The sequence below is a fragment of the Coccinella septempunctata genome, chromosome 1 (genome assembly GCF_907165205.1).
Source record: "Coccinella septempunctata chromosome 1, icCocSept1.1, whole genome shotgun sequence".
Lineage (NCBI taxonomy): Eukaryota > Metazoa > Arthropoda > Insecta > Coleoptera > Coccinellidae > Coccinella > Coccinella septempunctata.
The window spans coordinates 59,636,785-59,650,789 of NC_058189.1; the positions used below are offsets into that span (position 1 = coordinate 59,636,785).

Here is a 14,005-nt window from a genome sequence, read left to right on the forward strand (position 1 = left end):
ATTGTAATATAAGCTTTATGTTTGAAAGAAAACTACTTTGAAATTTCTTACTTAAAGAGTATTTCTGCTGCCGATTTCAACAAAAAAATTTTCAGCAAAATATACCTGTCATAAAAACCCATTATATGAGCTATGGTGAGAAATTCACAATCATTTTGATAGATAAAATTAAATTTGGTTTTCTAGTAATATAAAGTGTTTATTTCTTCTCTTATAGGGAATCTCAAATTATTCAGTTGGTGACACTGAGTAAGACCCATTGGTGACACTGGGGATTTGACATCTGTATTTGTGTTCTGTGGTCCTGTCTAGAAAGAAAATGAAATCTGAAATCTTGAAGCTTGGCAGAAGCAAAATTAAATTTCTTGACGTAAATTCTAACCTCCTGATATTCAACTGAATGATTTTTTCTTGATATACGAAGCAAAAATTATCTAATTTTCATCTACTACATTCATTTTCGTATCAATCATTGATATTTTAATGTAACTGGAATTTCATACTGTTGTTATTATTTGGTTCAGTATTTCCTATGATGGCTGGTAGAAATCGCCAAGTACCCCACAAAAATCTAACAACGATCTTTTGGAAACTTCAGGGAGCATTTTCGGATGTTGTCAGTCATCCTAAATATGTAACTGATAAGCAATCATTGGACAAAACCTGGAAATTGATGGATAGAGTGGTGAAACTGTGTCAACATCCCAAGATGAAATTAAAAAACTCGCCCCCGTTTATTTTGGATATTCTACCCGATACCTACCAGAGATTGAGACTAATATACTCGAAATATGAGGATAATATAAGCGCATTACATAATATAGAGTATTTCAATATATTCATTATAAATTTGATCAGAAAATGTAAACAAGCAATTAAGTTGTTCAAAGAGGGTAAGGAGAAGATGTTTGATGAGAACTCCCATTACCGAAGAAATCTCACAAAATTGAGCCTTGTATTTAGCCATATGTTGAGTGAACTGAAAGCTTTGTTTCCTAATGGTGTGTTTGCGGGGGACCAATTCCGTATCACTAAATCTGATGCTGCAGAGTTTTGGAGAAGTAGATTCAATAACAGGTGAATAATAACATTATTATTCTAAATGTTATGTTTATAACCAATTCCATGACCTAGTAAAATAATTTATTTTTATTTTGCAGCACTCTTGTACCATGGAAAGTATTCAAACAAGAACTACACAGTGTTCATCCAATTCGTTCAGGACTGGAAGCAATGGCACTAAAATCGACAATAGATTTGACCTGTAATGATTTTATATCAAATTTTGAGTTTGATGTTTTTACAAGGTGAGAATTCAAGTTAATTGAAGTTGGTCCTTGTGAAAAAATAGATTGAAAGAGATCGATATATGTAGATACGGAAAATATCAGTGTGAAATGCCGGTTTAATAATGATATGTTTACAGGCTCTTTCAACCATGGAGTACTCTACTGAGCAACTGGCAAGTGCTAGCTGTAACTCATCCAGGCTACGTTGCATTCCTGACTTACGATGAAGTAAAGGCAAGACTGAAAAAATACATAGGAAAAGCAGGGAGCTACGTTTTTAGACTATCTTGTACAAGACTGGGTCAATGGGCCATCGGTTACGTAACTCCCGAGGGTGATATACTCCAAACGATACCTCAAAACAAAAGTTTGATACAAGCACTGAGGGATGGTTACAAAGAAAGATTGTATGTATCCATTACTTGTATATTATTATTGGTTTTTATTCAGTACTGGTAGTATTAATTTTATGTAATATCTGACATTGTTTTTCAGTTATTTGTATCCAGATGGTAGACCTGTAAATCCAGACCTGTCGTTCGCAGTTCAACCAACACCGGAAGACCACATTGCTGTCACTCAAGAACAATATGAGCTTTACTGTGAGATGGGTAGCACATTCCAACTTTGCAAAATTTGTGCTGAAAATGACAAGGATATTAGAATAGAACCTTGCGGGCATTTGCTGTGTACTCCATGTCTCACCTCTTGGCAAATAGTAAGTACCCCTTGTTTTCCATCAACAGTTTTGTTATGCCCAAGTAGACCAATTTTTATTAGTATGATATTAGGAACTTTTGATTCAACAGTAATTAATACATAATCCATAAGTTTCTTTTGTCGATTTTATATTATTACTTGTATTTCAAGGTGGAATGAAATGAATATTACACAAATGGGTTGAGCAAATATGCAGAAAAAATATTGTTATTGCCAGTTCAAACAGACAATTATACAAAGTAATTGCCAGTTCAAATTGACAATTATAAATAATTATCAATTCTAACTGACAATTATACATAATTGTCATTTCAAACTGACAATTATACATAACTGTCATTTCAAACTGACAATTATACATAATAATAAATTTAAACTGACAGTTTTACATAATTGTCAATTCAAACTGTCAAATATACATAAGTTTTTCTAGTTTGTGTCAATTGTGGTCAATTATTATACATAAGTTATTGCCAATCAATCTGAAAATCATGTATAATTGCCAGCTCAAACTGGCAATTACAATACAATTTGTTTCTGCATGTCAGCTCAACATTTTTGTAATATCGTAACTGTTTATTCAAAAGTTTGATTTAAGTAAGTAAAATTTTCACTTGTTAGATTGTGACAAATGTTTGGTGCCATTGGCCTTTTTAAGGATTTTCAATATCATACCTTTTTTACAGGATTCAGAAGGCCAAGGTTGTCCGTTTTGTAGGGCCGAAATCAAAGGTACAGAACAAATCGTGGTTGACCCTTTTGATCCGAAAAAATCCCACAACATTCAAAGGATTCCACAAAATGCCAATAATGTGTGTATACTTGACGAGGAGGACATGGAAATGGAAATGTCGAATGATCATAATATCCACAACAGTGCTCATAGTTACGTTGAATGACTTGGAGTACTATCACAGGACCTACATGTACTCTTGGCAAGGGCCAATTTTAAATTCTTCATTAAATGGGGCCTTAGACAGGTAATGGTAACTTTCTCTGAGGGAAACCGGATTATTTCATTCATATATGTACAAAATGGTTGGTTTGGTTTGAACGTGACTGCTTAGACGAAGGAGTTTATATCGGTAGATAGCTGATTCCTAAGGGTTCATTTAGGTATTAAGAAAGGTATATGTTGAGCATTTCGTTGGATTGATACAAAGTACAAACTTCATTTTTTTCTTTATCACTTCTTAACTGCCATCGTGATACATCTGTCCCATTAGCTTCTTTTGATTCTCACATTATATGACTATCAAAAATAAGGGCTGAAACCAGTTTCTTTCATAGAAATTGTCTGTTCAGGAGTTACACATAATTTACACCCACACATTCAATTATTGTATCAAAGCAACCCTCATTTCATTTTTTTACAGTTCGCCCACATGGGTGTCTTGTTATAGTTTACATATCTTTTACAACTTTGGTTTGAAAAGGATTTTATATTTCTGCAGCACAGACAGATGAGGGGAAATACTCTCTTTTTTATTTGAATATACTGAAATAACTCCTGAAAATTTATCATCAATAGAAAACAAGTATTCTAATATTCATTGGATTACTTTTGTTTCTTTTAATGAATTGATTTTTTAAATGTTAAATTTTTTTTTATATAATTGTGTTTATACTTTAAAACTTCGAACATTTGGCGCCTTTGATATTTTTTGAGCCATCAATTTTTTTTGTTAGTTTAAACATCGGTTCTTCAGAATATTCATATTATAAATATTATTATTAAAGTTAAACATCAAAATGCATACTTCTTCAAAGACTTCTGTTAAGAGATTAGGTTTTATGTCAAAATATACAGGAATCCTTCACTTATTGACAAAAATTCTATATCCAAAAAAATGTAGTAGTAATTTTGAATGATAGAATTATTTATTTCGCAAAATTGCGTATTTTTTGAGCTTATTGAAAAAATTCACGGGAAATGATCATATCAATGAAAATCTTCATCAGCTTTGATGCAATAAAGGGAATGGACATATCAGTATTCAGAAATTATATATTATTGGATTTAATGTTGATCAACTTTATTATACTTGTTTTAACCTTAAAAGTAATTGGGTATATGAATTTCATAGATAGCTTTATGTATTGAATGTAATATGAGTCTTTGAAGAAATATATGAATGAATTTGATTTTCTTATCACTACAGCAATGAAAATTTTCGAATTAATTTTCTAAATTTTCACCTTAACTTGCAATTCATTCACTTAATTAATTGCACATATAAAATTTCGTTCACCTAATTTTCAGGGTATTTTCAACAAAACAAAATGTTCATTTCATATGTTTTCAATAGCTGACAAAAACTAATGAAAGCTAATAGTATAAGAACATAAAAAAGTTATTAAATCAAATTATACAAATGTGCCATTACTTAAAACATTTTCAAAGAGAATGCCCTTCAGGTAAGGTGTTTTTAATAAATGTTTCTTTAGAAACTGGGCGTGATAAAATTCTTAGTGCAATAATTCTGTCCAACGATATGTTAATTCATATATGATATTTTCCAAAAAAATTGTAATTTGAAGATATCAGTTCGGGATATATTTTATTACACATTTTTCAAATATTTATTGGTTATAGTTCGTCATTTTATATAAATGATTTTTCTTTGGGAAAAGGTTGAATATTCTTTGTATTAAGTAGAGTATGTACCTTATAGTATCCTATCCGAGGCCAGAATTGAATGGGTTTCAACTCTTCAATGTTCATGGGAATATGCAATTTCGCATTTATTCTCACCTATAATGCTTTAATTTTGATATTCTTTTTTTCCTAGGATTACAGCTCGACAAGACCAGAAAGAAATAAATTGAATTTGAACGCTGTTTTGATAGATCTTTGCATATTTCTTTCGTTTTTGTTGTAATTCGGTCGCCATAGATGTGAATTTTTTTCTTTCTGATCTTTCCGTTTGCGAGCTAGGTAATTACGAAATAATATAGGTACTGATATTTATTATGCAACAAATCATTAATTTATTTTAATCTCCTGAACACTGTATCTATATTTTATCATTATTATCATTCGTTAATAAATCATCAAGAAAATTAGTTGGACATTTTTCTTTCCTAAACTCTTTTTGAGTGGAAATTATCCATTAGTTTTTTGCAGTTACGATCTGAGTTGTATCTGCATTATACGAACGATTTTAAGATGAAAACTTTCACGGCCGGTTACTACATATACAGGGCGAGTCTTTGACTCGTACAAATATTTTAAGGTCGAAAGAAACACTATTTTCTTATAACGTTTTTTCCGATTCGGCCCTGATGAAAAGATATGCTTTTTTGAGTTTTCAAAATGAGCTATGCCACCCCTGTAAAAAATTACCTTCAGAATAACTAGCTAAATCTGTGACACTACACATCTGTGGATCACTTAAACAGAGTTGTAAACAGCCCAAGTACCCAATTTTTCAAATTTCACAGATACTTTTTAATTTTTGAACATAAAATCACTCGAAAATGGCGCATTATACGAGAAAATATGACTATGAGGAATACTTTTGTTTTACAGAACGTCCAAATATACATTAGATAGCATTCCACTTAGTTTCAAGAGTTGGGTTCTTTGAATTTTTTGTATTTTAATGGTACGTAATGGTCATAATTAGAAAACTGGAAGACGTGGGTGATATCTTGTGTTCTAAAAAGATTCATCAAATAAATGAAAAACTATATTCCGAAATGTATTTCATTCGATTAAACCGTTTGTGAGATAGAACTAAAAATAACATATTTTATGGTTTTTCAACAGCCTGTGATTTAAACAGAGCAGATTCGAAAAAAATGGTAAGGGAAAAAAGTGTTTCTTTTGACCTCAAGAATCTACTATTAAAATATTTGTACGAGTCAAAGACTCACCCTGCATATTCAAAATTTCAGGCCTTTTGAATGCGGTGTTTTAGGTATTTCGTCTGACGTTTCGTTTCTCAACTGCGGTAGACATCTTCAGAGCAATCTTCGACTAGATTGTATCCAGAGATATAGATTCTATATCTGTGATTGTATCTCAAAGTTTGAAATATGCGTGGAAAGTGTCAAAATTTTAACTTTGAGTAAGTAAGCACGGTTTTTCGCAATTTGAAAATTGACTAACGCCTTTTTCTAAAATCAAATTTTGGCAGTTTTGATGGAACGCTCTGTATATCAGCGCCTTATGTCACCTACAACAAAACATTGAATATTTCATTGCCACATGGTCCCAAAACAAATCTGATGTTGTTACTCTGGAGTTTCTCTGTATAGACCTTCAATTGGAAATTTTTTCAAGAGATATGGCGAATAACTCGAGAATTATTCAAGAGAGTTTATGAACCAAATAAACTTATGTGAAAAAAACATCTGGATATGCTTAAAATACAAGGTGTTCTATTTGAAATGAGCTGGTAAGAATTAAGACCTTGAAATTGGCATTTGACTTGCTCAAAAGAAGCTGGGCTGCATGACAATCAAATTATTCTATGAAAACATTCGAAATCCGCAATCCAACAGATCATATTTTAGTTTAAAGTTCAAGATACAAGCGTGCTTCTTGAAGACCATGCAACTATTCAAAAGCGGACGCTATACTTTTTGACCCATTTCAAAAAAAAACTTGAGATATCGGGTGCGATGAAGTTCTGTACTACTGTAGTCTTCAATGAAGTAATGTGGATTTCCTGAAGAGCAAAAAAAGATATTATTTCAGCCAGTGTCTTGTTCGTCTTTTGTGTTAACAGTAACTTCATTTATTTTTTTAATTATAGGGGTTTTAGAGAAACGTTGTTTTTTTACAATTTTTCTATATGGCTATAACAGAGTAAGTTTACAAATTCAATCAATTAACGCTGTAGATTTGCAGCAGTTGGTCCACAAGATCGAAACATGGATTTGGAAGAAACGCTCATCAGTTCTCCAAGAAATTTGTAAATGCCTACGCTGCTGCAACCATAGGGAAATGGGAAATTGTAAAAATTCAAAGTTTTCCTAAACCCTTATTGTATCCTCTACAAAAATTAAGCTATAGTGATGAATAAAGAAAGAAATTGTTGATAAAAGATGTTTCTTCATAATAAGGAAGCGAACATAATTGGAATATTCCACAGAGATGGCTTTATAATTCTACATTTTGTAAAGAAGGTTTTAGCGGCATGCAGACAGGTATATTCTACATTTTGATTCATCCAATTTGGTTATAAGGAATGAAGTACGATTAATATTCTTCGAATTCAAAACAAGCGCTAGATCTCATATAAATATACCTCTCTACCATTAAAAAATAGTCGAATGGAAATTAAATAAAATAACAAATTTGTTAATGAACAAACTTCGTACATTTTTGCGTGGATCTATTATTTTTCCGGTTAGTGTATGATAGTGAAAACTATCAACTAGATTATGTTTTCCGCGATTCCGAAAGAAACAATCATTGGGAATATGAACCCGCCGATATAGACCGATTCAAGGAGCCGACAAAAGACCCTCCACCGCCCCTAAAATCGCCAAATTACCTGACCGGAGATATCCCTCTCGGCCCACCGGTAAACCTCCAATTACCGACGTACTACCCACAGGTGAGTCCGGAACAGTACCCACCTGATCAGAGCTACGGGGCAAGCGCGACGAAGAAATGCATAACGGGATTTCAACCAGCAGCATCGCACACACCAGCAGTTCGTGGATGCCGGTCTTAAGGTTGTAAAGGTCCCCAGAACGTCAGCACAATTGCCGTGGCCAAACGCGTTTCTTATAAATTAATACGCGAATAAAAGTTGACGCCAAAAAAAAATCCACCGAGACCGCACCAAGAACAACGTCCCAAGATGGTACAGTGCTTACGCGACAACTCCTGGTGACGTTCCTCAAGATGTGAAGACGTGAAGAACTGATGTGTTGATCTCGACGATTTTTCAAACTTCACAACCAACCTGACGGTTTTCACTATGTGGCTAACTGTAGGGAAGCCCCCTGTTATTAGTGTCTTAACTTTTGTGATATATTCCCATTGGACTCTTCTGGCTATCGCCCAGAATTCATCCAGGATCTCCGAACCCCTCCTATCTGGATACAGTAAGTACCTACATCAAGGGAATCCGAGAATTCCTCTTACTCTAACTGAACTCGTTGAGGAAAAAGTGCGGAAACTGGGTCACCTGCAGCAAGAACATCGCTGGTCATAGTTGACCAAACATGTATAGCTGCATGTCTTAATTGTGAACTAAATTAGGTCTAAACATTTCCTTCCTCCTCCTGTCTTCTTCGAGACTTATTTCCCGATGAAAGTACGCTCCTAATCGAAAATGGTAACATAGCTGTAAAAACAGTCAAAACACATTACGATGTGTCGCTTGACCTCTATTATTCTTGTAGATACCCGCAGTTTTACGAGTCATACGAAGTACCGTTTGAGCAGGTAATAGTACCTTATTATAATCGAAAAGTCAGAAGAAGCCTTGCACAATATTTGGAAACTGGCGTCTGCGAATCTTTCGAGAAACTGTCTTTCTGAAATCTGCGAAGTTCATTCCCCCCAATGCATTAATTTTCAGTAATTTTCACCGCCCTAATCTTCTCGAGTTTTCTAGAAATTTTCCGGAGAAATAGCAGATTTTCAATTATAACATGAGATTTTACTAGGTCATCAGTCAATATTTGTTCAGGCAGGTGAGATTAATCTCAATGCATTCAACTCTTTTTTTCCAGATTCCCATTATCCGATCTTTATTTATTATTTTCTCTACGGAAAAAATGCATGTATTTTTTTAGCTTTTGGTAGTCTTCACTTTACGTAACTGACTAAAAAGTCTAATTTATGATTTCGCGAGTTCGTGAAAACTGATTTGGAAATGGAGAAATAATCATTAATTTTTTTGGTTGAAACTCTTAAGCAAATAATATCTTAGGTTTCTAAAAAAAATCTGCAACATTTGCTCAAAGTATTAGTATTCAAGATTCATTCAAATGGTGTCAAATATTGCTATGAAATTTTCAAAAAAATTTTATTCGTTGAATTTCATTATACAGTTATGATTTTCATGAGAATTTTTTTTCTTGAAGTGATACCGAAAATTCTCAATACCTAACTCGAGAAAACTAGGTTTTCCTACGCGTTGAAGCTCTTCTAACTGATTAAATTACAATAACTCAAAATTTTCGTAGTTTTCTCTATTGTATTCTTTTTCAACCAGTCCTATGAAAATGTTAGCAGATATGAAGTGGGGACGAACATTTTCTTACTTAATTTCTCGATTAAATGAGTTGGTTAACTATTTATACTGATTGATTTTTACCAGCAGCTAACTTGTTCAATTGTGCAATAGAAAAAAATTAATTCAATGGTCAAATATCTACCTTCTCCTAGACAAATATTATGCATTTAATATAATAATATTTTAGCCAGGGACTTTTATCTCCGATTCAATCTTATTCCAAGTTTCAGACTGATTTTTTTTTGAACGGCCCCGGTAACCTAAACAGGTAGAATTCCACGTTGTAGGTTTATGTTGGAACGATGCGTTCTAAACAGAATTATATATTATTGTTTGATACCTATGAAAACAAAGTATCTGCTGCAATTTTACAATGTAAACAATCTTCAATCTCAATTTTTTTTTGCTGAATTGTTATTTCGTGTTTATTCTGAGGGGAAACAATTGGAGAGCGATTAATATATATATGATTCTGGCAAGGAAATTCATCTTGAGCCTCATCGAAAATGTGGTTAAAATAGAGATCGTTGCTCTGAAATGAAATTGATTATTAAAAATGATATTCCAAAAAAATTCTTGCGATTATTATCTTCATAAAGAAAAAGAACACATATGTGGTCATTATTCAAATAAACATCAAAATCAAGTTAATGTAAATTTGATATTGTATAATTATCCAGAATACTTCGTTAACGAGGCTATTTTTGCACTTCATAATAACTCAACTGGTAACTGCCGTTATAAGCTCTCCATTCAAGAATATACTTGAAGGTAAGTATTTCAATTAGTATCAAGTACCTGCCGGCAGAGTGGATGTTAAGATATGAAAATAAAGTAGATGAACAGTAAGCAGATAATTTCGCATCTCTTTGAATTCTTCACTAGCGTCCTAGTAAAGAAATTTATTCATAACAGACTCTCAGTTTAGTGAAATTTTTGGATGGCGAAATGTTTTATCAATATTCATCAGATGTGTTGCAAAAATATCGCGACTAATATAAATTTTCCTTTATCGACCTGGACTCCATAAATGTTATACCTTATTGACCATTCTCTTCTATTCATGAAAGGTTAGATCTCAGATACTTAGAGGTAGTGATTATTGTTGGTTAGATAGACAGTTGAAGCACGAAACTCCTTCGAAGCTTAAGATCAAAGGTGAAAATTTTCTCAATAGGAGGCTGATGTTTTATGTCGAGTTTTATGTAGTCATACAGTGCGAGCCCAATCTGTGGAATAAGATTATATTTTGCATCGTGTTCAGACCTCAGGTGTTTTGTACCATCATGGGTATTTTTTATTTCATTTCCTTAGGATTTCTTGGGTATGATCTTTCCTCCCAAAAGAATCTTTTACTGGATAATGAGACGGTGTATGGTATCTATTATTTCCTTTTTTAACCATCTTTTTTCCGAAGAGATTTAACCGGCCAGCTCTTCAACATCTAAAGGATTTTTGTGCTCTTATATGACCTTTGTGGGGTAGTAAGTGATGAATTGTGCGAAATTAAAATCACAATTATAAAAATAAATGAATGAGTATGTAATTAGCAGGAAACTCAAATTGACGTCATGATATTGAAGTTCCTGATCGACTCATCAGAATTTCCAGATACCGAAACCAGTAGTATCTACTAAGCGAAAACAGAAAATTTCCATAATTCACCCAATTTTACCCAATCGTCAATGTTACATTATTATAATATCATATCATGATAAAAGCATGACTCCCGACAAGGTCATCCAATTAATTGATATAGAGTGTACCTTTCGGTACCTGGTCTCACGAAACGGACTATGTATGATAATGTACCGGCAGTTCTTGTAGAAATGTTATGTAATTCGAACTTAATTTCAGTTTAGGAACCGATCATTAACTGATCATCTCCGATGCCCATGGCAACGAATCACGTGTCCGTTTTCGGGTTGACTGGGTTGGAATTTCCTTCTCGACAAATTGGTGATTGGTCTAGGGTAACGGAATATATTTTAAATTATAACACGATTAAATTTGCAACATCGATTTTCTATACATTAGTCTTTGATCTAATCGAATTGGCATCAATCCTAATTATGATAATTATAATAATGAATCGAGTATAATTAATAGGCTCCTGTATACAGGGCGTCCCAACTAAAAAACGCAAGTGAATAACTAGTTACAAATAAAATGGATTTATTCCAGAAGTTTTTTATTCTTCCTTCAATTGGTGTCAATTTTTCATAATATAGTTAAAGAATCGAACATGGAATTTTTTTTTATTTAGGCAAGAATTTCGTTGTTTTTCACAAGTTCATAGTTGAATACTTATGAGGTTTCCTAAGTAATCTACTAATACAAGATGTAACTGAATAGTTGCTAAAAAATTAAGAGGTGATTCCTTGTCATATAGTGTGGTTCTCTCATTTTCAACGAGAACCGATTGCTAGTATTTATTTTAATCCCTCATCAAAGTTGCTGGAGATTGCGAAGATATTCTGCGTGGCGTTGAAAACGAACCAATGGGAGCAGCAAATTGGTAGGGTCTTTCAGCAGGACGAGGCAGAAGTGCAAAATTTCATTACCATTGAGGAACCGTTGTTTAAAATATATTCTAGACCGGTTTGGTCTCTCTTCTCACGAATTGAGAAGGTTATTTCTGTCATCTAACGGTCTATTAGCACGTGAAAATGATATTCCCAATACCGAAGACGAATGATCTGATACAATTCCGAAACATTCTTGTATTTGAACCATGAGACGCACTATTGAATACTAGATTTAGGTTTGATGGGTATGAATTCTGGAAGAGATGTTTTTGCTTGGTTCTGGTACAATATACAGGGTGAGTCTTTGACTCTTATACAAATATTTTAACAGAAGATTTTTGAGGTCAAAAGAAACACTTTTTTCTATACGGCCCTGATAAAAAGATATAGTCATTTTAAGTTTTCATAATGAGCTGTGCCAGCCCTGGAAAAACAACGTTACCCTTAGAATAAGTAGTTAACTCTGTGTCACAATACATCTGTGGATCTTTTAAACACAGTTGTATTCAGCCAAAGTACCCATTTTTCAAATTTAAATTCAATTTTTGAACATCAAATTACTCGAAAATGGCGCATTATACGAGAAAATATGAGGAATACTTTTATTTTACAAAACGTTCAAATATTCATTAGATAGCGTCCAATTTAGTTTCAAGAGTTGGGTTCTTTGAATTTTTGGCATTTTTATGGTACGTAATGGTCATAATGAAAAAACTGGAAGAAGTGGGTGATATCTTGTGTTCGATAAAGATTCATCAAATAAATGAAATATATTCCGAAATTCATTTCATTCGACGAAACCGTTTGTGAGATAGAACTGAAAATAACATTTTTTTGTGGTTTTTCAACAGCCTGTATCTTTTAAACCGAGTCGATTCGTGAAAAATGGTAAGGAAAAAAGTGTTTCTTTTCACCTCAAGCATCTACTGTTGAAATATTTGTACGAGTCCAAAGACTCACCTTGTATACATTTGGAATCATCCTTTGCTGAAAATTCGTGGCATGGATATTAACAGAAAAAAAACTGCGAATTTCACAAAATTGTCTAATTGTTCGGAATATTCTAACTTTATATTCCAAATGGGGATATTTGTTTGGAAAATCTTATTTTTTGATTGAAATTATTGACAACATAACGAGTAAATAGTTATTTAAGTATCAAGGATGGAAAACTGTCTATTACAGTCAAGCCTTCAAATTGATAGCTGAGGCGCAGCCGAGGATAGCAAGCAGGCGAGACAATATAGACAGTTTTTTGCCGAGCTGCTTATCACATTTTTTCTTGCATTTTTTCGTCGACCTCACATACCTTTATGAAAGCAAGAAGTTACCCGTTTTATGGCCTCATCTAGGTATCCTTAATTGCCAATTCCCTGAGTTCTGGTGAAGTGTTACTGTTATCCATATCGCTTACACTATCCATTCATTATTACACTGAACATTCAGACCAGGTACCTAATTCACTGGTAAAATCTAGTCGATTTCGTGAAGAATTAATTTGACAACATCAAATGACAGTTATTGTCACAGGAGCTTATGTTTTCATCTAATTGTGTATTCACAAAATTGATTCAATCGCCCGGGATCCAGTTTACTGCTTAGTGACTAAAGCCGGACGAAAAGTAAATCAGTACGAAAAGTGAATCAGGACGAAAAGTACTCGCCATCAAAAACAGTCGACTTTTCGTTTGGGAATTAGTACGTAAAATGTCATTTTTTGTTCAGGTCGACAAAAAAATCCTTTCACAGAATTGTTTTCCATACTACCAGTGTGAAGAGTTTCGTCATAATCTTCTGCTAATTTTGGCGAATACTTGTCTTAGGAGTGCCATCAGTATTGAAATATTTAAAATTTTTCTTTGATGATTCTTCTGTTCTTCCGTTACAGAATCCTTTCATCCTGGGGAATCATTTCTGATAGATATAATAGCGGTTATTATCCTTTGAAAAAATTATAACACTTCTGACACTATATTACGAAAGCGCTGGCGGGCCACACAAAAAAAATCAAATGTATAATTCCGACTTGCTAAGTAAGAATTCTGAGTTACAAGTCGGAATTCCGAATTGCAAGTCAGATTTCTGAGTTACAAGTCGGGATTCTGAGATACAAGTCGGAATTCCGACTTGCAAGTCGGAATTCTGAGATACAAGTCGGAATTCTGAGTTACGAGTCGAAATTCTGAGTTACAAGTCGGAATTCTGAGATACAAGACAGTATGGGGCTAGAATTGGTCGAATGATTCGTTGCATTCGATTGTTG

At 33.3% G+C, this 14,005-nt stretch overlaps 2 protein-coding genes across 2 annotated transcripts in view; both read left to right on the plus strand.

Annotated features, from left to right (window-relative positions):
- Positions 1 to 292: 292 nt before the first annotated feature.
- Positions 293 to 5,075, plus strand: LOC123315377 (E3 ubiquitin-protein ligase CBL). The gene is made up of 5 exons (XM_044901045.1): positions 293 to 1,077; positions 1,161 to 1,307; positions 1,427 to 1,696; positions 1,785 to 2,007; positions 2,696 to 5,075. Exons 1-5 carry the CDS (start codon positions 533 to 535, stop codon positions 2,906 to 2,908), a joined length of 1,398 nt encoding a protein of 465 aa, XP_044756980.1. The 5' UTR covers positions 293 to 532; the 3' UTR covers positions 2,909 to 5,075.
- A 2,581-nt stretch (positions 5,076 to 7,656) lies between these two features.
- Positions 7,657 to 14,005, plus strand: part of LOC123319277 (low-density lipoprotein receptor-related protein 2) — a 62,571-nt gene continuing 56,222 nt past the window's right edge. The window contains exon 1 of the mRNA XM_044906153.1: positions 7,657 to 8,075. Within this exon, the coding sequence (XP_044762088.1) occupies positions 7,949 to 8,075 (127 nt within the window). The 5' untranslated portion in view covers positions 7,657 to 7,948. The remainder of the gene's footprint in view (positions 8,076 to 14,005) is intronic.